A 26,584-nucleotide genomic window follows, 5' to 3' on the forward strand; every position below is an offset into this window, starting at 1 on the left:
GGGACAGTGGTGAAGGAGTGGTGGAAATGTGGGATGCGCTTCAGGCTGTCATGAGCATTGGAATGAGGGCAGACCATGAATAACAGAAAGAATCTACCCATTGGTGAAGAATCCTCTACATCCCAGATGTTTGATTGCATTACCATAGCAACCCTAGTCACAAACAAGAACCCTAGTCACAAACAAGGATCTCATTGTGCTAGAAGTTGTATAACTAAAGAACAAAAGGTGACTCTTACCACAGAACAGGAAGAGAAGTTGGGAGGAGAGAGCAAAGGATCAGAGTATGGAATGGGAACTTGTAGCGGGGAGAGGGAATGTCTTAAATGTTTGAAAATTCAGCTAAATTGTACTTCTCGATGAGCAAAGACCTCAACTATGGTCCTTAAATTCACTGTGCAACATACCACCATAATGGTAAATATCACTCCTTCTATATGCCAAGTCTTACATAAAAATACTACAGACCAGTGAATTATTTATGGTTTTAAAAACCAGTTTTACAGGAAAATTAACTAAATATAAATGCAGTAATTATTACATGACCTCGAGCTCATCAAACCTGTTAAAAAGTAAAAAAAAATTAATTCACATTTTAGGCAGCTCTGCTGAATGAATAAAAGTTTCAATCACCTCTCTCTCAAGAATAAGTTTTGGATATTTTCCACTAAAAAAACCTTTCTGAAACCCAAAAGACGTATTTGTTTACTTAATCAGCATTTTTTTCTCTTTATATGTGTAAGCGACCTGTAAAATGAACTCATTACAATTTGCCAATGTAAAATAAGAATGTATTCCTTCATTGGTTGTTGAGTAGGTTTCTGTGTGAAACTTAAGCTAAACCAGACACTTCATACTAGAATAAAGACACAATATTACAGAAAAATAACATTGCAGCTTCTTCAAGTCTTCAAGTACATATTTTCTAATTACATTTCTATGGCACGTTAATAATAGTGGTCTCTTACCGAGTCTACTTGTTCCATCCATGATGTTTCCTACAAAATAATAAAAATCTCAAAGCAACTTTGGCAGTCCTCATAGTCTTTTCTTTAGAGGTTCAGTCAATATAAGCTGGATGTATTGCCATAAGACTTACCCACATATCTTTTTTGACAATATCAAAATATACCTGATGTACTGAAGCTTATTAGTTAAGATCAGGTTTTGTTGAGAAAAGACAGATTGTGCGCTTAAAAAAAAGAGGTATAATCTATGAGTTAGGGCTAGATTCTGCCACAGTCAGGCATATCAGAGGAGCTATGAACACAAAACAAGAAGCTAAATACTAAATGAGAATTTTGATGGACTTTGAAGAGAAGCAGTTAGATAGCATTTAATTAGCTTAATAGCCTCAAGGCTGTAATTCTTAATTTAGTACGCTGATGAGGAAAAGAATGAGCAACAGAGGGGAGAGGTTCTGAACAGGGAATAGCTCAGCAGGGTCAAGCACAATCTGCAAACAGCCGGTTTCCTACAAAAAAACAATAGCATGCTCTACACTCAGTAATACAAATACTGGAGAGCTGGGAGATTGCCCATGAGTCCAAACTCACCGGCACTGTTCCCTTAGATTCATGGAGCCTCTCCTGCACTTAGCTGGGCTCCCAGGCTAGTGCTAATGAGAGTAAAAAATCTGTATCCTGCCCCGTTCCTGTGTAAGTGCTCTGCTGGACAACAAGCTACCTGATCACTCTGCCCTTCAAGCTCTTTTGCAAGCCCAGACAGATTTTAGCTCTTTGTTTTGTATTTGGTTGATGAATTCATTTCTTGAGTCCTGAAGGCCAAATCCAGAGCCCATTAACATTTAAAAAGACTCCTACTGATATCGATAGGTTTAGCACCTGTCTCCAGCAGCTTTTGGGGAACGGAAAAGATAAGAGAGGGAAATGGATAATTTTTATATACAGTACCTGACCCATGTAGATATCCTCCATGTGACAGCAGTATCCAAATACAAATCTGCATGGAACTCATTTTGATGAGGTTTCTTGTAATATTAATGAAAACTTGGTTCAGAATTTATATGCAGATAGATAATGAAGCGGAGTGGTTTGCAACTTGATCTTCCATTTCTAACATACCGGCTCCACACAACAGAAGCTCTTTCATTTAAAAAAAACATGCTTATCATTCTCTGGCAAAGGTGTGTTCACAACAGCTCCATCTTTTTGTATTCTTATTTATTTTCTTTAACAAAAAAGATTTCCTCCTCAATGGAAACAGAATTATACCTTCCCTTCAGTACCCAAAGAGCGGCCACAAACATCAACGGGAACTTGATACATCTACAAGAGTTATTAAAACATGAGACCCTCTTCAATTTACACCCTTTTTATTTCTTTTTAATTTTTTTTCTTCTTTTTGCTTTATCCTTCAGTGGCTGACTGCCTTCATTTCACCATCCTCCCCCCACCCTCATTTCCTTTCCACCTCCCATTTCATTACCTACCTCCATCCCATTAACTTTCTGCCTCCCAGCTTCATGTTCCCATCCACCCCCAACCCCTCTTTCACATCCCACCCCTCTTGAGCAGGGCTAGAAGCCTGTTCTGGTTCACCAGGCCTGTAGTGGCAACCCACAGCCCTAACATCTAATCAGACATGTGCTCACCAGCCCTCTAGTGGTAAGTCACAGCTGTGCAGATGAATGACAGTTCGAAAAGGTTCTTAGTTTCATAGTTTCATAGTAGCTAGGGTCAGGAGGGACCTGAACAGATCATCTAGCCTGACCCCCTGCCACAGGCAGGAATGAATGCTGGGTTCAGAAGACCCCAGACAGGTGATCATCCAACCTCCTCTTGAATTTGCCCAAGGTAGGGGCGAGGACCACTTCCCTGGGAAGCTGGTTCCAGATTTTGGCCACCCTAACTGTAAAATATTGCCTTCTGAGCTCTACCTTAAAACTATTCTCTATCAGCTTATTACCATTGTTCCTTGTCACCCCAGGTGGTGCTGGGGAGAAAAGGGCTCTTCTTATTTGCTGCTGATCTCCCCTGATGAGTTTGTAGGCAGCCACCAGGTCCCCCTCAGCCTCCTCTTGCTGAGGCTGAACAGGTTCAGGTTCCTCAGTCTCTCCTCATAGGGCCTCTCACCAAGCAGGTGGCCCTCCTCTGAACCCTCTCCAGGCTGGCCACGTCCCTCTTGAAGTGCGGCACCCAGTAGTGGATGCAGTACTCCAACTGTGGCCTGACCAGTGTCGCATAGAGGGGGAGGATCACCTCTCTGGAACAGTTTGAGATGCACCTTTGGATGCATGACCAGGTATGGCTGGCCTTGCTGGCTGCGGCTGGCCTAGCTTTAAGGTGTGACTACTCCAAACTCAAGCTAGCACTAACACCAATCAACATCTGAGCAGATCAGAGTGCAACATGTAACAAGGCCCTTAAATGAAGTTGCACCTATTTACACTAGCTGAGAACTGGCCCACTGTCTAAAAAGTCTACTGGGTGATGCCTGCTAGTACTGTCTTCTGTGCAAGCACAGACACTTTTCCCTTTCTAATTCAGCAGGCCATTTCTGGAAGGAGCACTGAAGGCTGTATACTGCAATATGTGGAGCTCATCTGCTGATCCATTGCCAACATTTTCAACTCACATTTTGCCTTCATGAGGGCTGAGCATGATCATTAGCTTTGAAGAGGCATTCAGAGTTAGGTTAACAAGTGGGCTTAGGCTTCAGTTGTAACACTTAACTCTTGGCCGCTCTGTCACCTAATGCAATTAATAACGTTGAGTCAGATGTCCAGGCTCCCCTACATAATACTGGGGTAGAGTTGGGCACTTAACAAAAGGATTCACGGGACCCACTTGAAACCACCCAAGCTACTCAGTTCAAATTCTGATGAGAGACTTGAGGCTGAAGACCTCTCATAGAATCATAGAAAATCAGGGTTGGAAGGGACCTCAGGAAGTCATCTAGTCCAACCCCCTGCTCAAAGCAGGACCATCGCCAACTAGATCATCCAAGCCAACATTTTTTGTCTAGCTGGGTTTTGAAAACCTCCAAGGATGGAGCTTCCACCACCTCTCTGAGTAACCTATTCCAGTGTTTTACTACCCTTCTAGTGAGAAAAGTCTTCCTAATATCTAACCTAAACTTCCCTTGCTGCAACTTGAGACCATTGCTCCTTGTTCTCTCATCTGCCACCACCGAGAACAGTCTAGCTCCATCCTCTTTTGAACCCCCCTTCAGGGAGTCACAGGCTGCTATTAAGTCCCTCTCAGGCTCCTCTTCTCTAGACTAAATCAGCCGAGTTCTATTCATCCAGCCCATACTTCCTTAGCTTGCCTGGGAGAATACTGTGGGAGGCCATATCAAAAGTGTTGCTAAAATCAAGGTATGCCACATCCACCAGTCTCCCCACATCCACAGAGCCAGTCATCTCATCATAAAAGGCAATCAGGTTGGTCAGGCATGACTTGCCCCTGGTGAATCCATGCTGACTGTTCCTAATCACCATTTTATCCTCCAAGTGTTTCAAAATGGCTTTCTTGAGGAACTGCTCAATGATTTTTCCAGTGACTGAGGTGAGGCCCACTGATCTGTGATTCCCTGGATCCTCCTTTTTTCCTCTTCTTAAATATGGGCACTATAAAGGCATTCAGGCCCTTTTCCAATCATCCAGGACCTCTCCTGATCACCATGAGTTTTCAATGATGAAGGTCAGGGGCTCTGCAATCACATCAGCCAGCTCCCTCAGCACCCTCGGGTGCATCCTATGTGGCCCCATGGACTTGTATATGTCCACTTTTTCTAAGTAGTCCCTAACCTGTTCTGTCACCACTGAGAGCGCTCACTTCCTCCCCAAACTGTGTTGCCCAGTGCAGTAGTCTGAGAGCTGACCTTGCCTGTGAAGACTGACGTGAAAAAGGCATTGAGTACGTTATCCCTTTTTGCATCCTCTGTCACTAGGTTGCCTCCTCCATTCAGTAAGGGACCCACACTTTCCCTGATCTACCTCTTGATACCGACATACTTGTAGAAGCCCTTCTTGTTACCCTTCACATCCCTTGCTAGCTGCAACTCTAATTGTGCTGTGGCCTTCCTGACTTCATCCCTGACTTCTTTAAAGCCTTATTGACACTTTAAATTCTCCTCAAGGATTCCTGTACCTACATCCAGGCCAAGGAAAGACACCAGTTTGCACTTGGGATTTACACTTGTGGACCCCCTCCTGGCATGAAGCAAATATACCTGCTTTGAAAATAATAAGACTTTAATAATACAAGGGGGCAAAATAGCAAATGTCTAGTCTATGGTTTACAAAACAGCAAAGTAGAAGTTTTAAATGATTAAGTTCATATTTAATTTTTTAGTTAAATTTTGCTTTCTCAAGAGGAAGCATTGCATGTGACATTTAGATTGATTTTTACACTGTTGGCGTATAACAGCTTGCTTCTCTCCCTTAGTAACAGATTTCATTGGGAAATCCATCAAACAAAGGAAGCCTGTTTACTGTGTGACCTATTGAAGAGTGCAACTTAAGTGCTTTGCACAACACATATACAGAACAGTTCTGTAGAAAAGGATCTGGGGGTTACAGTGGACAATAAGCTGAATATTAGCCAACAGTGAGGCTTTGTTGCCAAGAAGGCTAATGGCACACTGGGCTGCATTAGTAAGAGCATTGCCAACAGATTGAAGGAAGTGGATTGCCAACAGATTCCCCTCTATTCCATACTGGTGAGGCCACCTCTGGAGTACTATGTCGAGTTTTGCGCCCTCCATTACAGAAAGGATGTGGATAAATTGGAGATAGTCCAGTGGAAGGTAGCGAAAATGGTTAGGGAGCTGGGGAAAGTTACCTGGGGAAGGGGGAAAGGCTTCATTATGCTTTTATTTATGTTAAACTGAGAGAGGAGTTGGGTGTCTGCCACAGGGCTAAGGTGCTTTTTATTGAAGTTGCACAAGTAGTGTAACCTGGAGCTTGTTTGGGGTCAGCTCAAGGCCTACTCAGAGACCCAGTAGCACAGGAGGGGCTGTTAGTGGGACCTGAGGGTCCACAACCCCAGGGGAAAGACTATCAACAGAGATTGCCAGGACCAGGGCCCCTGGTGATCCCAACTGGCCTAGAGCAGGGACAAGGCCCAGGAGGGGCCAAGCATGTAGGAGGGGCCACTGCTGGAGACCAAGTCCAGGGGGAAAGTTGAGTCAGGGAGCCTGGAGGGCTCAACTGGCCTGAGAGTGGGGTCAGGGTCAAGGAGGGCCTAAAGGTCAAGGAGGGACCACAACTGGGATCTACCAGAACAGGGGAACCTAGATCTCAACTGGCCGAAGTTTGGGGCGAGGGCCCAGGAAACTGATAGGGTTAGGGACCTGCAGTCAGGGAGGCTGGAGCCTAGAAGCCTGGTCCAATATTGTGGGGTGCGGCAAGAAGACCCAGAGAGAGGGTATAAGGGGAGGAGGCCGATAAAACTAAGACCCCTTTAAAGATTGTACAACAATACCCACAAGGCATGGGTTGTGGTGTATGGAAGGATGGAGCTACACAATAATCCCATAAGGCTGCAGGTGCCCTGTTGAGGCATGGGTAGGCCAAGGGGGCCTATTGAACTTAAGGACTAAATTGAGAATAGTGTGGTCTGGGAGGTACCGGGTAGTGACATGAATGGACTAAGGCTCACTCTGTGGACAGCCTCCCTTACTTAATCTTCAGTAAGACCAAGGTGTGGTGGGCAAGCAACCAAAGGAGGGCTACAGTAAAGACTGAGCTAGACAGGAGCCACACAGACACCAGGGGGCATCAGTGCCACCCCTGGGGCTTCAACCTGCCAAAGCAGCCTTCAACCACCAGAAGGGTGATTATGAAGAGGATGGAGCTAAACTGCTTTCAATGGTGGCAGATGACAGGACAAGAAGCAATGGTCTCAAGCTGAAGCAAAGGAAGTTAAAGTTAGATATCAGGAAAAACTCTCTCATGAGGAGGGTAGTAAAAAACATTGGCACAGGGTACCCAGACAGGGTATGGATTCTCCAACCTTGGAGGTTTTTAAGGGACCGCAGAAGGTCATATAGTCCAACCCCTTGCTCATAGCAGGACCATCCCCAACTAGATCATCTGAGCCAGGGCTTTGTCACTGGAATGGTCTAGTTGGGGATGGTCCTGCTTTGAGCAAGGTGTTGGACCAAAAGGAAGTACTAACAGACAGCACGGTAACCAAGGCACCACAGGGACACATGTAGATGCGCCCAGTGTAATCTACAAGTTTTAGTGAGTTCATATTTCGTGAGATAGCGTGCATAGCTATTGCCTTCCGTATACTCTTTGAAGTATTAGAGAGAAATGGAGATGATTTCAGATACACTATCTGAGTAATGTGGATATCCAGCATTTAACAGTAGCATTCAAATCAAGGTTATCTGGCTACTAGGTTTTTTATCTTCTATTTCTTGTAAGATATCAATGTAGAAGAACTGTTTTAAGAGCCCTATGACTGTTTATGATCAATCTCTCACACACACACTTTTACTTATCTTGGTCACTGGGGGAGTTTCCTTTTATAACCTCCTGGGCCTAGACTGGCTCCACCCTCTTGTAATGGCTTTTGTTAGACACAGGTAGCAATCACCCAGCTAGCAGCATTCCCAGCTGCTCAGAGCACAAGACCAAACCCACAACCCACTGAAAGAAACATTGAGCAAGCCAAACACAGACAGCTCTGGCTCACTTACCTTCTCAAAGAAGGATCTGGTACCTGGTGGTTGGCTCCTTTTCTTCTTCCCCTTCCTCCTCTCACTCCCAGTGAATTGCTTGCAAACTGCTCTGTTTGCTGCCCCTGTTTGCTTGCTGATAAGCATCTATGATATGATACACATCCCACCTAACCAATGCTGTGTAGAGAGGTGCTATCGCCTCCCTTGTCTTGCACCCTATGCTTCTATTGATGTAGCCCAAAACCACATTTGCATTTTGTGTGGCAGCCTTATGCTGCAGACTCATATTGAGCCTGTGACCTACCAAGACTTCCAAGTCCTTTTCCATAGCACTGCCATTCAGCCAGGTGTCCCCCATTTCATGTTTTTGATTATTCCTCCAGAGGTGGAACACCTTGCATTTGTCCATATTGAACTTCATTCCAGTAGCTCTAGCCCGACTTTCTAATCTGTCAAGATCTTTCTGAATTACTCTTACATCCTCCATGTTCACTATCCTTCCCAGTTTCATGTCATCCTCAAACTTGTTCAAGAAGCTTTCTATGCCAGCATCCAAACTGTTAATAAACACGTTGAACAGCACCGGGCCCAGGACAGACCCCTGTGGGGCTCCACTTGGAACTTTCTGCCATTTTGACACAGAGCCATTACAAGCAACCCCGTGTAGTGCTCTGAATTGGTTTCTGAAAAACCAAGTGTTAAGCAAAACAAGCGTTAAGTGAAACCAAAGGTACTTGATGATCCAAGATGGCAACCACAAGGGTTTTTAATTACCCAAGATGGCAACCGCGAGCAGTATAACAAAACTCACTGAGCGCTAAGTGAAATCAGGTATCAATCTGAAACGAGTGTTATAGCAAAATGGCACTAAGCGGAACAGCGTTAAGCGGGGGTGCCTATAATAAGTGTCTTTTGCTTAGAGCTATTGAGACAGTTATCTATCCACCTTGTAGTAGTTTGATTCAGCCCATATTTCTCCAGCTGTTTATTAGAGAGTCATGTGGGATCTTGTCAAAAGCCTTGCTGAAGTCTAGATACAGAAAGAACAACATAGTAGCATGTTCTTAACTCCTTTTCTGTATAAGTAGTTAATTTGCATTCTGATCTTTGAGGGTCTACAAGTCACTTATGCATTGCATAAAAAATGTCTTTCTGTATGAATGTTGATGTTTAAATGTCACCTGATAGGTAACCTGATAAGTAACGTTCATAACAAAGGAACCACCATTTCATTTACCCTTGTTTACACGTTGTAAGAAAGGCCAAATAAGACTCTTCCCTCTGTATCCCTTCTCTGTGCTAAATGGTACCAGGCTGTTAATGGATGAAAGTCTTCTTATGTCTCAGATCACTTTCATTTAAGCACATGGGGCACATGCTTTCATTGCTTGGTCCCTGGTGATATTTGGTCTTTTCTCTGAATGTTTATTGTTAATCTAGAAATCCAGTGCTCTGTGAGGCCAGTGTTGTGTATATCAACCTATTATCCCTTCCAATATGCAGTATAACCATCTTGTATTAGAGAACAGCAGATTTAATTTACCAGTGTTATTCACCTAGGAATCAATGTTACTCACCACCAGTGTTGATTCACCTAGGAACATTAGGACTTCTGAAAGTTTTTCACGGTGAACAGTGCACAAAACTAGATGCTATATTTTTATGATAAGCCCCAAAGAAACTTACATATAAAATATTAGGGCAGATGATACAGACATTACATGGAAGAATGCTTCTCTTCAGAGTTCTTAACTAAACACGTCAGGGAACTGGCCATTTGTTATTATGCACTTTTATAAGCTTGTAAATGGGAAAGTTTCCATAATAGAGCTGTCAGTTTTAGATCCCTCCTGCAAACATGTACATGCCATGAATAGTGTCACAGAGGGTGAGCAATGGAATTTCAACAATCACAAAGTGGGGGCAATAGAGTAAACTGTATTCATGAGACTGGTTTTGCTCCATCAGAAGTAAATTGGCAAACTCAGGGCTGCACCTATTTTTATTATAGTCTTAATTATTAAAATGCTTGTGTACTTGGTGATGTGCCCACCATAAGTGGCAGGAGGAAATATTATTTGGGGGGGCTGGGAGTGTGGGGACAGTGCAGGGGGCACCTGCTTGACCCCTGCCCCTCCCCCTCCTGCAGGGCTGTTGCGGAGGAGCATGTGGAGGTGGCGCTGGAGCAGTGTAGCCGTGTTTGGCCGTGGTAAGCCCTGTTAGCCTTGGCCTTCCACTGCCTATGGTACCCACAGATGGGGATTGGTAGAAAACTAGCTACAAGTTCCTATTAATTAAAATTATATAATACTTATAACTGATTTCCTTTTAAAGTTCATATGCCAATATTTAAGGACTTTTTTTTTGCTCTTTGCTTTAAAGGACTCCTTTATAAAATAGCGTGCATACTGCATTGACAATGTTTTAGGATTTTAATAGATTTCAGATTTGCATTTCAACCAGAAACAAAACATACATTTCATACAAATTTTCACTAGTGATTACATCATCAGGTCATTCATAGCTTGGCGCTAGCAGGACTCTGCACACCTAAGAAGCTGCATGGAAGCATATAATAATAGTGGAGGAAAAAATACAAATGGTCACACAGCTAGAAAAATCTAGTTTCATCCGGTAGAAAATATGCATAAAATGGGAAGAGAGATGAGACGGAAAGTAGGAGCTAATACACATGGGGAAAAGAAAGTAGAGGAAAGATATTATTATCTGTTCTAACAAAGAATCAGAGAAGTTCTGAAGTGACCAATGCGGCCTGGTAGGTTGGACATCCCTAGGGATTTGTGGACCAGTACCAGGTTCCTTGTGTCTCTAAGTAAATAGGTAGCATACATTCATGTTATGTAATAAAATCTGAGTCAGCCTAATCTGCTGTGTTGCTGATCCATCATTATTTCTAAACACTTTCCAGCGTGTTAATGAACAGGCTTAGAATGATGCCTTTGTATTTTTGGTTCACTAACAAGACATTCACTAGACATACAATAAGTGCTCACCAAATCCTACATCAATCAAGTTGTTATATACATATCTCCAAGCTGTACATCTACCCACTTCAAAACTTAAACATTTGCTTGTTAGTCAAAAGCAAGTTGCAGCCAAAGCAACTGATGCATGTATACTTTTGTACCCAGCACCTGTACCTTATGAATCATTTGATTCTTCAGTCCGATTTAAGTGTGTGCAAATTATTTTGTGAACTGTATGTCTGCAAACTATAGCAGGATCTTAGTATTTATTGCAGGAGTTTTATTTATTACAGGTACTTTGAAAGACAAGTACTCTCCTTTTAAATCACTGATATAGCCTTTGTGCTGCCATAAAATATTTACAGCAGCACAAAACCCAAGCAAAGAGACATCAATGCCCTTTGTCACCCCTCAAGTCTTCACATTTGTGGTTGTGGCAATTTGTGGTAACAGTTGTGCTGCTTTTTTGTGGCTGAGGTCTGTTAGTTTGTGGGAGGAGAGAGAAGGCAACCCAGGACAGGCACTTTAGGGACCTGATCCTGCGAACCCCAGGAATCCCTCTGCAGGAAGATTTCCAGGGCATGTGTTTCAGACTGCTGTGCCCCAGGCCAAGCGCCTGAAGCCCTGGGAGAAACAGATCCCTAACCCTGTGGGAAAACGGTGACATTTGTTTTGGCTAATCAGATTAGTTGTTCTGGGACACACGCTGGTACAGATGATGCCACAACAAAAATGTCTGGTTTTAGCCTGAGGATTTTAAAGAATAAGACAGAGTAACCTGAAGCAATGGTTTGTGGTACTGTTCCTCACAGCAGCTGATGCTTATTTCTTCCTTTCAGTTTACTTCTCAAAAGGATCCCAGTAAGAACCAACACAGTTAGTGCCAAAAACAAAGTGGCAACAAAAAATGGGCCATGGATATTCTGTGTTCCCAGAAGCATGCTGTTGTCTGAACCTGCAAATGAGAAATGCAGTTTATTTGATTTGGTGTCATACAGTTATTGTCAAAATACCCGGGAAGTGCAAATTGGATAGCATGCTGAGATTTATAGGTAAAAATATAACCACTCTTTAGGATAAGAGTAACCTGACCAAATAAATGTGAAATAAATAGGCAATTGATTAATGCATGTTATATTAATACATTTTATGTGCTAGTTTAGTGTAAATTGCATTAGCTGCGAGAGTATCCTAGCTGGGAGTAATAGCCAGGAGGTTAATATCTTGTGGAAGGTATAGCACAAATAGCGATGCAAAAAGGTAAAGAACTTGACATATAGAAAAATGAGAGTTAAAAATGATATGGCAAAGTTATACTTAAAGTTATATGTAGCTGTTCATAAGAATAAGTTACCCAGTTTGGTGTCCTCTGTTTTTCTTTGAAGTTGAACTGGCCCCACAATGACATCCATTTTTTTCTGATAGGAACTTGTATCCCTCTTGTATCTAGCAAGACATCCCTGGTAGCATCGAGAAGAAGGATCATTTTCGGTGCATACAACCATCTTGCACTGCAAGTAAACTTCAGAATGTCTGTTCAGAAACTTGAAGGCATTAAATTTGAAACGAACAATGTTGCTGCTTGGCGAGTAGTATGTGTTGTAGGTGGGATCTATTGGGCAACTAACAGAAAGAAAAGACAAAACAAATCAAAATTCCTCCATGAACCGTAGAAAGGAAGCAATCAGAGTAATATTTCTGCAATGCAAATCATGTTCTTGATCAGTAGTATAAAACAAAATGAAAGATGTTTTAAGCTTTTTTTCTCATTTAAGACTAGAAGTCCTTACCCACTCTTGATTAAATCGTAAGTCAGATTTCTGAAGTTATCAGGATATGGAGATGCCACACACGTGTCTATAAATATCACCAGATTTGGATCAGAACTATAGAGAGTTGCTTGAAGAAACAAATCCTGATTTAGGTTAACGTAGTATGGTGAAGTATTAACTTGTTTCAAGAAATATGACGACTCAAAAAATGAAATGTTCACGTCAAATTTGCCATACTGGGTTTCTTGTATGTAAATAGCATCTTTGGCAACATATTTTATTTCTGACACTGTGTTCTGATTCATTATGCAGGTAACATGAAACTGAAAGCCTTTTTCCCTCATGATAACGTTACCAGACAATGATGCACTGATTACATTGGAGTAGGTGATAGTGTTATTTATTCCTTGCTAAAATATAAAAGAGAATAAAGTAAAAGTTAGGCATGTATTTTGTCAATATATTATAGTTAACATAATTGATTTAGATAAAGATATCAAGTCAATTTCACTTAAAAAAAAATCAATTTTCCAACTCACACCCTTTAAATATTATTTATCATTTAACAATTTTTAATTTTTAGTTCTTTAAAAATATATCCATATTTTTTTTGTTTTGTTTCTCTGTTGATGTTTATGGTCTTTGGAAAAAGAAAGAAATTCTGCCAGGAAACAGTTGTACCCAAAGTAATATTTCATGCTGAAAAAGTAGAGGTAAGTCATGTTTTCCCCCATCAACGTTTTTCAGATGAGTAATCTGGGATATCATTTAGGTGATATTAGGTATGACGTATAAGGTATGTCATTTTCTAACAAACAAAATTTTCAAATTAATGCCACAATGGTTGTGTCAGAACTGAAAGTTCAGAAAATGGCGTAGTAGTAAACTAGGCAACTGAATCTGACTTTTTATTATCCTTTTCAAAATAGGTTCTGTCTTTTCAATGCCTCCTAGGTTCCAGGAGAATAGGAAGTTTGACTTCATGGTTAATATCAATTTTGTGGTTTAGCAGGCATTATAGCCGAGCACTGGTTTTGATTATTTTTCACGTTCTTCAGTAGGCTTATGAGATACAGAGCTCTACAGACTGAAAGCTGCTTTCACACAGTGATCTACCACCATGATCCCTGAGAAGGACCACTTTTAGGAGTGAGAGTAGATTACTACCCTCTTGAACTGCTACTGGCAGGTTGTCACCACATTTGAAAACGAACAGAAGAATGTATACAGCTTTCACAGAAGCTGGTATTAAAAGATAACCATTTCCTCCTAAAAGACAAAGGAATTGGATTCTCATTTTTACCAGGTTCCCCTTCCCCCCTGACACTAGCATCCAGGTGGATAGCAGCATTCATCCTGGTGACCAAGATGTCAAAGGCTGTTGAACCGTGCACATTTCCATGACCAAAAGTCATCCGTGATAAATAAGAAGTGACAGGATTTAATGTCCCTCTGATGTAACAGATTTTTAAAAAATCTTGATCTAGTAAGGCACCAGTGATACAAAACAAACAGGCACACCAACTCGAACGAAGAAGGAACATTACTTCAACCTATACCCCTTACTTCATTTCGAACATTATTTGCTGTGGTGTGCCAGAATGATCTGTCTGAAGTCCAAGGCAGGCTGGTGCTAAGATCCAGCCATTCCTGTTTCTCCCTGTGAACCAGCTATGGCATGAGTGAAACCCAATATCTCTTGGTGATAGGGTGGGTGAAGACTGCTCCTGATGAAAGTTGCTGAAGCCCCATACCACTGAATACCACTAAAATCACTGCCACCTTTGGTCCTGGGTTTGCCAACTCTCTTTGAATCTATCAAGGGAGGTTTCCAGAACACCAGTGTGTCCACGACACACTGCACAAATGTGCCTATATACTTGCGTATGTATTTGTTATAGATTACAATGTGTAGACGTTACATCAGGAAGGCAAATGCACATTACTATTACATTTTGAAAGCCCACTGGAATACTGTATAAATCGGATTCAACATTTAATATTTATTTGAATGAATGTCCTATCATTTATCTCTCAGGTGACTCTCAGCAGTCTCCTGGAGATTTATATCTAATTCCTGGAGGCTCCAGGGCAATCCTAGAGGGTTGGTCCACAGGCTGAATCTAATGGCTTTGTAGGCCGGATCCAGTCCCTGGGCCATAGGTTGCTGACCTCTAATTTAGAACACTTAAACATTATTTCCAAATCTGAAGTATAGTCTTCTGAGTTTTGGTGAATCTAAAATATAATGATTTTTGTCCAAAGCTAATTTTAAATTACTGTGTCCAGTGAAAGATATCACTGTACACAGACGTGACATATGAATAAACCATTTCTTACCTCTTTCACTGTCCCACATCCATCCAGTGGTATATTGAATATAATATAGTTTTCTGTATACCTTGGCACACAGGAGGTGTCATTCATATGAACATCCCATGCTTGGTAGCCCAATGATAGGAGATAGGTTCTGTTAACAAATGCATGCATATATTCTCCAGAACATGTCAATGCTGACAGAGAGAGAAGAAAAAATAAATACTTTTAACATGAAATATGCACCAAACATTATTATGCGATTAATCCATGACTTACAGCTTGATCTAATGTCTGTTAAATAGAAAACTGTTCACTGAATTCAAAGGCACACAATCAGGATTTTACAGGCCAATTGCAATGGTTTAGGTAAGCCTACCTGTATCATTGTTGTTTTCTGGAACAGAGTAATAGTAAGCGCTGAATCCGCCCGCAGAGTAGTCAGAAACACTTGAAAACAGAACAGTCATTGTATTTGAAGTTGATGTAAATGAGTAATCTGAGCCATCACAAATCTTCCCAAGTAGAGGTGATGTATATAGAGGACCATCATAGACTTCGATGTAGTCATAGAGACAATTATATGAATCTCCTAGACTGTGGATTGAAATTATCATGTTACTATAAAATAGTGTCAAGGTTATACAACACTTTACATTTTCAAAATGGTGAAATGGAGCTTTAGCTAAATCACTCCCACTGATTTCAGTGGGAATCCAAACTCTTGAACACTGTACTCCCTTATTTGTATCATAGGAGACACTTCTGTCTGGTAGCAATACTTGGGGTAAGCAAACGGTTTGATGAACTAATGCACATCTGCAGTAAATTTCCCCTCCCAGATCTGCCATTATGATCTCTTTTGCATAATCACAGTAATGGAGACTCACAGAGAGAATTGGGGAAGAATGCTTACACAGGTTAAAAGGGTATATGTAGATACTCTTACTTTCCAAGCCATCCTTTTTAAAGTGAATTTGTTATTTTGGAAAGTATTGGACTGATAGCCATAGAGCCTAAAGGACCATAAACAGAAGTTATTTTAAAACAAGGTGTGCATCTACGCATGCTATTAGCGTGATGAAAAACTCTGGCTTAGTTTGCGACAGTCAGCTGCTGCTGGGCTCAGTGTTTACATGTGCACCCTGGACTGCAGCACTGGGAGGCAGGGTAGAGCAGGCCTGGGCTGACATGAGGCCCAGGGGGTCAGGCCCAGGCTCGAGGTGATAGCATCAGGTGTCAGAGAGGCTGGCTGGGGCATGAGCCCTACAGTACAGAGGTAGGCAGCAGGCAGCCCCCGCATTTTAGCACCCTCATGCCCCAGCCAGCCCCTGTCATCACCCACACCTGTGTTTCAGCAGAGTATTTTACTCGGCCATAGGATAATACTGACAGTACTATCCTATGATGGAGTTAATTAATTTACTGAGCCCTAATGCTGGCACATGTGTAGACTGTGATGCCTTACTGTCATGAACGGCTAGTGCCCCCGGCAGCTGGGGGAGCACAGCGGTGGTGGGAGCGTGGTGGCAGTAAGTGGGGGATCTCCTACAGACGCTGCCAGTAAGTGGCAGGGGAAAGGTAGCAAGTGCCAACCAAGGGTTGGCTCCTAGCCACAGCCACCAGCAGTGTCAGCAGCGGCCAGCAGGAATCACAGACCATCCGCAGACATTAACAGCGGTCCCGCAGACCACCCGCAGGCACTGCCTTCTTGCAGGGGGTGCACTGCCATGCTCAGGGGGTGCACGTGCACCCGTGTGCACCCCTACGTGTCGCCCCTGCTTACTATGGAGCTAATTAATCAACTCCACAGTAAAGGGCACATGTAGATGCACCCAAGTAATGGAGTTTAAGCTTATTCACAGACTAGTGCCTTCTTGTACTGAGTTGGTGTTTTCCCCTCTATGCAGACCAAGTTTGGATTCAGTGACAAAAACCTGCCAGATCATTGCTACAGTAAATTAACATGTACTAGTTGTTTAACATCTCCACCACCATCCACAATGTGTAGGTCTATAAAGTGAATCCATCCCATTAGCTGCTTTAAAACCAGAAAAGTACAGATTCAACATTTTTTGCCAGAATCTAAAACAATGTTTTTTTAGCATTGTTAGAACTGTGTTTCTCCCCCTGTGAGCTATTCCTCCTCTGTTTGATTATTCTGAAAATCTTTTTACTTCTGTTAGCCTAATTTCATCTACCATCAAGGGTTCAAACTGTGTAGCGATCCTTCTTGCCAATTCCACATGGTGAGGTGGCTTCAGGTATGAACATAGGGCCTGACTACAGCAGTCATGAGATAACAAATATGTATCTAATTTTTAGTGTCTGAATTATCTCATAGGTTACTTGTAGGAGAGAGTCCAGAGAATTTAAACCAACAAACAAAATGTACTGTGTTAAAAGGAAGGGCACTTAGTGTACATAAATGGATCCATAGTAGCTATGGCTGTTCTATTCCTTGGAAAATGAAATTAAATGCATGTCATAAAGCAGGTCCAGGTCTATAATTTTTGGATGTGGACAGATGAGCAAAATATACCAAGTTAAATGGAGGAGGATGTACATACTGTGTATCATCTGATCAACAGATACCTGCTTTGAGTATTTATTCTATCCTATGGCTAATAAAAGCTACATCATAGTAATTTAGACGCATTTCTTTTGGTTAACAAAAGGTACGAAAGACACATGAAATAGTAATTATAGAGCAGCTAATAAACATTACATCCTGCTTCCCACCCTTTGAACTTGATGTGGTATGTGGCTTCTGTGATTAAGCATTCTAATTTCCAGCCATGCCAGGAGTAAGGGAAACTTTAATATGATAGTAATTGCAACACTGCTACCAGATTGGCACCCTTCCTCTCTATTTGTTTGATAGGCTAGAATGAAATTAAATATAAACATAATTATAAACATTGGAAGATCTGGCATTTCTTTAAATAGTTTAAGGAAATAAATTAAAATGGGAGATTTTTCTGTGAAAGGGCAATCAAAATATAAACAAATGCATATTAATTATAAGATGGCAAGTTTGTGTTAAATGCTTAACAATTTACTTACTTAAGGTCTTGAAAGGTGAGTCTTATGTAGCAATTGTCCTGTATTTCTATTCTCCACACACATTGTATATTTTGTGAATAGTTTCCAGGATAGGAAGGACTAGAGAATGACCCAGAAGACCTGGTAAGGAAGCCACCACAAGAGATGGGAGTTTCTGGAAGAGAAAATGCACAGTACTATTTAAAATGCCATTTCTTTTTAATCCTGTGCAGATATCCAGGCATCTAGAATAAGATCTAAGGCTTTTGATGGGGGAAAGGTACCAATCAACCCATGCCTTGGCTTAAGTTACAGCCACCTAAGGGCTGCTTTAACTTTCACTAAATTGTAGAAACTGCTACCGTATTGCCTGGTGTATAAGACACAGATTTTTCCGGGAAAAAATAATTTAAAAGGAAGGAAGGCAGGCAGGCAAGGATTGCTGTACAAATATTCATGAAATATAATCCAATTTATGTTGAAATCTTTTCATCATATTTTTATCCTCTCTCAGAGGCTTACCATATACTGATTTATCTTATATGCCAGAATATATAGCATTATGGTTGAGAACTGCTAGTAAACATTGCTTTTCAGTTCTTCTTTCTCCAGCTGACACCATCTCCTGTTACTGTGTACAGCAGGGGCAAGGCTGGGTGGTATGGCATGAGTTAGGGTGGCTTGACATTAGCTGAATAGAATTATATCAAGAAAATTCCCAGATGCTCTCTTCAGAGGAGTTGCCATTGATTCTGCATGAAGCAAGTAGAATAAGAGTGGATGATGCACTTACCATATTTTCTCACATGCCACCTGCCCCCAAATAAAACACATACCTTGTTTTTGGGACGGCAGAATGAAGAATAAAATTATTTTTCCAGAGTTACGGCTGAATTTGGGTTATCACTGTGCAGCCAAAGTTTTTAACGCTCTCCTAACCGCTGCTGAAAAGGCAGCAGCTTTTGGCTGCTCAGCCAAAAGCTACTGCCAATTCAGCAGTGGCTGTAAAATGGTTAAAACTGTGACACTGCAGGTTGGACTTCCCTCTCTACAGCCATAGAGAGGACAAAAGTCCCAGCATCCATTACAGCACTCCTATGCTTCTATTCCAGTGCAGAAATCAGTTTCGCTGCTTATGACATGCAGTCCAATTTTGGAGAGCTGATTTTTGGGACACCTGATTTTTGGGACAAGAGTGCATGCAAGTTTGCACAATCAAAAAAAGAATGTGCACCTGTGTGTATAAATCAACTCCATAAAAAACAAAATGTATTTGGTGCAAGAAAGGTTCCCAGCAATGACTAATTTGTCCATCACAAGTCTTTCAGATACATTTCAACCTGTGGCTGAATGTTTATTCTGTTTTATGTGATGGACAAATACACAAAAAGACTCTGGAAAGTTTGGTCCAAGAGAATCTACCTAATCAGGTTGTGTTCCTATTTGCTAAGGAAATATCCAGCTATGCTCTTGGCTCCTTCCTAATGGCCTTTAGCTCACTCAGATTTACACATTCAAAACTCCACTTACATGTTTCCCCTGCACATCTATGTTTCTTGCAGAGCCCATTAGCCATCTGGCTTGGCCACAAGCCATTCCAGTTTGCATTTTGTAAGCTCTGTACAGCTGACTGTAATGCTAGAACTAACAAGTTGTAATGTATGGGCAACCTAGATGTAATATGTAGGGACATTAACTCCATAGTTGACCTTAAAATCCAAACAGGACAACAGTCATGTATAAACCGTTAGAAGAAAGGGGGTGTTAGAGCTTTGTGCAATTTTTCAGGCAAAATTATTTTCTGCCAAAAATGCCTACTTAAATTATTAGCAAATGCATGTCAAATCATTAAAGTACCAGGAAAGAGGAGGTAGAGAGGGGGGAAGAATTGGGAAAAAGAAACACAATTTTTTTTACATTTTGAAAAAGAATAAACTTTTTCATTTTAAAACAAACTTTAATCTAAGAATTTACCTACCGTGATCTTTTTTTAAAAAAGTAAGAAACCTTAAAATAAACATTTCACCTCAGGTTGATTGAAACAGTTAATTCAACTCAATCTGAAATAATGCTTGATTCTTTTTCCAGCAAGATGCTGAAGAAAAACCCCCAACCCTTTGCAGAGTCCTTTTCCATTTCAAAATTCAGCTACTGACCCAAGATTCAATTTTTCTAAAAGTTCCAGAAGTTAAAATTGTTACAAAAGACACTGCATGGAAAAGTAATGATTCACTGATGAAGGGGCTCCACAGACTTGGAAGAAAGCAGTAAAATCAACTTAAAACCTTCCTGCAACAGTCAACAAAATGACAAAATAACTAAAAAGAACAAAATGAGGAGCCCAAATACCTAAATGTTATGAAACTTACGATTTACAGGATGTTCTGATGTAGTTGCTACTTTAGCTGTTAATGAAAAAAAGTTATTAGTCAAATAAAAACTATTTCCCACTTTATCCATTTATTATGTACTAGCTACTTGCCCATCAAGAATGACAGGGGGTTGGGGGGCTGGCAGAGACAGGGTGCCACCACCCACTGGCCCGTGCTGCCACCATTGTGCCTCTGGCCCTGTGTGCCCACCCTGCCATCTGGCTCTGTGCACGCCCCCAGCCACCTGCTGCCCCACCCTGTGGTGCCACTACCTCCCAGGTGTGCACGTGAGGGGGGGAAAGCTTGAAGCTTGCACTCGATGGCTGCAGCAGCTGCCCAGCACCCCATGGTGCTGCCGGTGTGCGTCCATCCATGTGCAACCCTCTTCCCCCGGCTGCTCTCAAGGCCCAGTGGCAGCAGTGGGACAGGAGCAGTAGAGTGTCCATCGTCCCCTCCATCCCCCTCGGCCAGCAGCCCAGCCACCTCCAGGAAGCAGGGCCGGTGCGGGGAGGGGGAGGCCAATGGTGCCACCTCCAGGGACCAGGGCCACCGCTGCCTCCTGTCTGGAATGCTCTTGGAGCATTCTGATTGGTTGTTTCAGACAACCAATCAGTGTGTGAATAAAGTGTTATGGACAGACAGACAGACAGACAGACTAAGGCTTTTATAATATTACAAATTCTTCCAGATGAAGCTTCTACCTTGCTATATTCTAGGCCCAAATTACATAACTGAGGGACAAAAAGAAAGTGTAAAATGGTTAGTTACGGACTGATGCTCTATAGATCATGTAGCAGTTCTTCTTCCTTTACTTTCTTGCCCAAAATAAAGACATGAATAGCAATATGTGAAAACAGCAAATGTTAATGGCATAACATTGCTGACGGTACTGGGGTTCGATTTGCAGCTCAGGCAAACATCAGGTGTCCGTTTTCTTTTGTTTTGATCTAATCCATCCACTGAATTTACCCCACAGCCAAGGATTGACCACTTACTTGATGAAGTAAACCCCAGTGTGGTGGTGGATATAGCTGACCTTGTCAATACTGTTGTTTCTGCTGGCAGAAAATAATATATAAATAGTCATCTAGAAGTGGTATTCAACTCTTTACATTTATCATTGATTTATGTAGCTGAATTCACTACTGAATAAGTTTTGGGCAATAACATTTCAATAATTACTTAATAAATAAAAAACAAGATAAATATGGTGACATAATTAATTAATCCAGAAGCCTGATTTAGTTCTGGCTGTGTGTTTCTTCTCTGGCAGTGAAAAGATAAGTTATACCAACTGAATACAAAGGGATCTCCATTCACTACTGTTACCCAAAAAAAGTTGGTGGCATTTTTATTGCCTCCAGCCAAAGAAGGTATAAGCATGAAGCTATCTGTGAGATGGATGCAAATAATAAAAACCAAGAAATATATATTAGAGGAAATACCAGAGTGAAACGCTTGTAAATATTCCTGTGGGCAGAGGGAGGCATGTAACAAGAACAAGAGAAAATCGAAGATCCCTTACTGATTCCCCTAGTAGCCATTTAAGAGAAGTCTGAAATGATGTAAGATTGGCACCTTGTATTCCAGGATTCAGGCTAAATAAGAAAGGCATCCAATGACCTCTGGCAAAGCCAAGTATCTACCTTGGCCAAGTCTAAGCGGGGAGACCGCAATGACTAACTTTCCTGAAGGACTTTCAGTACTTTGTACATACAGATTTACTGGGCTTTAGTAGTGATGGCAGCTCATGGCAAGATGAAGCTGCCAGAATTCCTACATCTATACCAGAGATAACAAGTTAAAAAAGACAAAGAGAAAAATTTACATTTCTCCTAGCTTGCAAATTTGCATAGCCAGCAATCAGGTTTGACAGCTAAATATGATATCTGCACTGAAACAAAATGTTACACCTAAGTGACATGCATGGTTAAAAAATAAAAAACAAAATACAGGTATTGGCAAATGACAGCTAATTTGTGGTAAAAGTAGCTTTGCTTTTAATACATCATTTAGAGGAAAGATTTAATTTTGAAAAATTTTTCTCTACTTGAAAAAAATTATGAAAAATGTTTAGAACTACTGAAATGGTTCATTTTGATATTTTCAGAACAAAAAGATCTGATTTTTTTAAACAACATTTTTAATATTACAGTAAAAATAGACTTACAATAAAAACAGTTATAGTAAAAAAATGAGTAATGAAGCATGTCAAAATCACTTAAATGAAATATTTTGATTGGCCTGATCCAAACCTGGTTTGGAGTTTTAGTTTGTAACATTTTTTTCAATTTCTACTTCTCAGGCTGAGTTTGGATTGCAACTTTTTTCAATACTTCAAAAATGTTTATGGGATGAAAAGTTCAGGGTCTGCCATCCTCTGCTCAGAACCATTCAGAATTTGGTTCCCTAGTATAAAAAAAAGAGCTTTTACTTACGATTTGTAGTATTCTCTGTGGTGGTTGCTGTAGCAGCTGGCTCATGCAAAAAGACAATAGTAATATGGATGAGTTAGACAGGTTTATTTTCAAGCGTTAACTTAAAAAAAAAATAAATAAGTTTTGAAATGATATTTAAAAATGAGAAATAAAAGCCCATGTCTTGTCCACCTCTATTCAGAACTCTGCAGGCCTTCTATAATGAAAAAAATGACCTATGCTCTGTAACTTCTATCATACTCCATGGTGGCTATCAAGAGGCCTGTTCATATTAAAGGACAATAGGGTTATTAGAAGTAACTCCAATCCCTGTTAAGTTATATCTCATATTGAGATATGAAACTGATTGTTCCACCTTTAGATGTGTAGGCCACCTATCTGAATGAAGAATATACACTAAGATAGCAAGTAAGGAAAGAAAATAGAACCTAGCCACAGCACTAGAAGCCACACGAGATGTCGGCTCTGGGAGAGATGCTAATACAGATGGTAAAAATGACAAAATTAGAAACTGTTTTAAACGTTTGATTAATATTGTTGATTCTTATGAGGCAGTGGATTACCAAAAAGACAGAACAGCGTAGTTTGCCAAGGATTCATGTTAGACACAAAGAGTATTTCACAAGAATGTCTTAGAGTTTTTGTGGGACCTCGGTTCACATCTCTTCACCTGGTCTTGAAGCAATTTCTGGTTGAGAATTACTTTCTTAACTAAACTTTACCAAAGAAACATTAAATAAACACTCCAAAATATCCGTAATAAGGAATATTTTTGCTTTGATTAGAAGAGAGACAAACAGAAGAGGGTGTAAGAAAAAGCCAAACTTAAAAAGGGGCATAAGAAAATAGTTAATTAAAGACGAAGTTGTTAAACCTGAATGTAGCATGTATCCCCTGAAAATGAGAAGACCATGTTTTTATACTATGTTTTAACTGGTTAAAACCATTCTGTTTAAGTGAAGCTAACAGGAAAATCTGACCAAAAGGCTTGTTTGGGGTTTTTTGTTTGTTTGTTTGTTTGGTTTGTTTCTTTTTCTATTTTTCAGCAGAAAGTCGCATTCAACTTTGTGGGTTATTATTATAACCGAATAATACAGAAACAGGAACAAAATGATTAATTACAGCCTCATTTTAGGAAGTGTATGCAGAAAGTATTGTAAGATGCAGAAAACTAAGGTGATTATTTATTTTATTGATACATAATGAATTATTACCCTATTCAATAGAAATGTTAATGAGATATGTATATGAAAATATGTGTGATTACCACTAAAATAATCTTTTTCATACAGGCTTAAAATAATCATACTATATTGTGGCACATGGATATCATCTTTCAGTAGCATGAATGTAGCAAAAATGGATATTAAAACTAAGGACTAACTGTAAGAACCTGTTTATGCCCCTCCTGCCTTGACTTGCCATTCAGTTCAGTTAGTGTCATGTTGTTGGGAAAGTAGTAGCATCTCTCACACATGTGAAGTGTTAATATTATGTAGTGCATTGAATAGCATCAAGCTGTAATGAAGGAAAGCCCTAGAGTAAGAAGTGGAAATTGTTATCATTATCATATTAGTCACATTTTCAATAACAATTAATTGCGATATTATTTAAAGATCGAATGCAGAAGACCATGACCTTCAGGACAGTAAAGAACATCCATGATACAAGTTCAGTTTTAACCTGGTAATATTAAATGCTCAACAGCAATCTGGACAAGAGCAAGTGCAAGAGAGATGAAAGATTTTAGTTTAACATAGCTACTACATAGCTACATAATAGCATTCCCAGCGCATTTCCTGGAGTAGAAGGGAAACTATGTTCTTTTATTTTTAATGTTCAGTTTTCCATCCCCTGCCTGCTCTCCTCTTAACCTTAAATAACAGAAGCAGAGAATATCAACAAAGCACAAAGAATAATTTGTACTTATACAGGGCCTGATTCTCCTTAAATTCCTAGACATGAAGTCCATGGAGTTAGAGAAGTATATAAGATCATAGAATCAGGTCCATAGATTCAGCAAAATAAGAATTTAAAAGATGATTTTAGTTCAACGATCTAGGCTGCTAACATTTGTATCCAAATATTTCTCTCCTCTGGCAATTTAAATATTTCTTCAACTCTTTTATAGGCGAGAAAAAAAGTGGGAGAAAAATCATCATTTTAGTTCCAATACCTGAGTATAAAAGTAGCACCCAAACGAAGATCAGAGTGTTACCCATGTTGACTGGGCTTGGAGGTGAAAGAAAAGAAATGGACTGAAAGATATATCTTGCTTGAAAATATATAGAGGAGGCTGCCCTTGAAATTGGATCTTTATTTTATCATTAAATAAATTAAAATATTTCACATACATTTTTTAAAAGGCTTTGATGCCAATCTCTTTGAGTAAGCACGATAACAGTACAGGTACAGCCACTGCTGTTTTGATTTCTTATCATTCATTTTTGCTACTTCCTGTAAAAATTGCCAGCATTAAAAGTGAAGCTGAATTGCTATCTTATATTTCCCTATAATTTCTCCTTGCTTTTCTCAATAATTTTTAAGGCCAAGCTAGAAAGTTTGAGGATTATGGAACAGAAAGAGCTGCATGAACTAGAAAGAGCTTCAAACTAGGTTTGCTGGGGCGGAAAACTAGGTTTGCCCAGGCGGGGGTGGGGGAGGGAGTCAACGGTGGAGGCCTTTTCATTCTTCCTGACAAAATAGGGCAATGGGCTAGTTACTCTTGGTGTCTATACACAAATGCATGGACCCTGGGAAACAAGAAAGGACTGGAAGTCAAAGCACTATGATGTGATTGGAATAACAGAGACTTGGTGGAATAGCTTGCATGACTAGAGCACTGTCATGGATGCAGCTTTCTTCAAACAACTAATGGAAGTTTCCCAATTACAAGCTCTGGTTCTCACGGGGGACTTCAATCTGACATCTTCTGGGAGGGCAATACAGCAGTGTGCAGGCAATCTAGGAAGTTTTTGGAGAGTGTTGGGGACAACTCTCCAAACTAAAGTGTTGGAGATGCCAGCTGAAGGCCATGCTCTTCTTGACCTGCTGCTCAGCCTGGGGAGAATTGGTGGGAGATGTAGTAGTGGATGGTAACTTGGGCAGCAGCAACCACAAGATAACTGAGTTCAGGATACTAAGGAAAGGAATAAAGGAAAGCAGTGAAGTAAGGACCCTGGATTTCATAGTTTCTAGGGTCAGAAGGGACCAGAGCAGATCATCGAGTCCGACCCCGTGCCATGGCAGGAAAGAGTACTGGGGTCAAACGCCCCCAGCAAGGTGTACCTCTAGCCTCCTCTTAAACACCCCCAGGGTAGGAGCCTGCACCACTTCTCTTGGAAGTTGGTTCCAGACCCTAGCCGCCCTGACCGTGAAGTAGCGCCTCCTGATATCTAGCCTAAATCTACCCTCTGCCAGCTTGTGACCATTATTCTTGGTCACTCCTGGTAGTGCTCGGGGAACAGGGACTTCCCCAGTGCCTGCTTTTCAGAAAAGCAGACTTCAGTTTGCTCAGGAAACTCATGGGCAAGATCTCCCGTGGGACCAGTCTGAGGGTAAAAGGAGCCCAGGAGAGCTGGCTGTATTTTAAAGAAACTTTACTGAGGGTGCAGGAATGAACCATTCTGATGTACAGAAAGACTAACAAGTATGGGAGAAGATCAGTCTGGCTTAGCAGGGAACCCTTCAGTGTGCTAAAACACAAAAAAGAAGCTTACAGAAGTGGAAGCTTGGACAAACAAGTAGCAAGGAGTATAAAAATAGTGCTTGGGCATGCAGGGTTGAAATCAGGAAAGACAAAGTACACCTGGAATTGCAGCTAGCAAGGACATGAAGGGTAACAAGAAGGGTTTCTACAAGTTGTAATGGCCAAAATCAAAAACATTAATAAGCAATAAATATGTGCTTCTTGGAGGCATTTGGAACTTTTGTCTAATATGCAGCTTGTATTTTTGTAACCCGCAAATGTAACTTGTAACTGTTTGTGGAAATGACTA

General features: G+C 40.8%; 1 protein-coding gene and 1 long non-coding RNA gene across 2 annotated transcripts in view; both read right to left on the reverse strand.

Moving 5' to 3' along the window:
* Positions 1-10,111: 10,111 nt before the first annotated feature.
* DMBT1 (deleted in malignant brain tumors 1) overlaps positions 10,112-26,584 on the reverse strand; it is a 162,575-nt gene continuing 146,102 nt past the window's right edge. The window contains 4 exon segments of the mRNA XM_090058728.1: positions 10,112-11,598; positions 11,998-12,266; positions 12,434-12,677; positions 15,042-15,047. Of these exon segments, the coding sequence (XP_089914854.1) occupies positions 11,450-11,598; positions 11,998-12,266; positions 12,434-12,677; positions 15,042-15,047 (668 nt within the window). The 3' untranslated portion in view covers positions 10,112-11,449.
* On the reverse strand, positions 21,144-24,835 carry LOC149860039 (uncharacterized). Its single transcript, XR_016443546.1, has 3 exons — positions 24,763-24,835; positions 22,587-22,622; positions 21,144-21,203 (listed from the first exon to the last, which is right to left on the reverse strand). It is a non-coding gene; the product is annotated as an uncharacterized LOC149860039 (long non-coding RNA).

The sequence above is a fragment of the Crocodylus siamensis genome, chromosome 7 (assembly GCF_052110815.1).
Source record: "Crocodylus siamensis isolate JL-2025a chromosome 7, ASM5211081v1, whole genome shotgun sequence".
NCBI lineage: Eukaryota > Metazoa > Chordata > Crocodylia > Crocodylidae > Crocodylus > Crocodylus siamensis.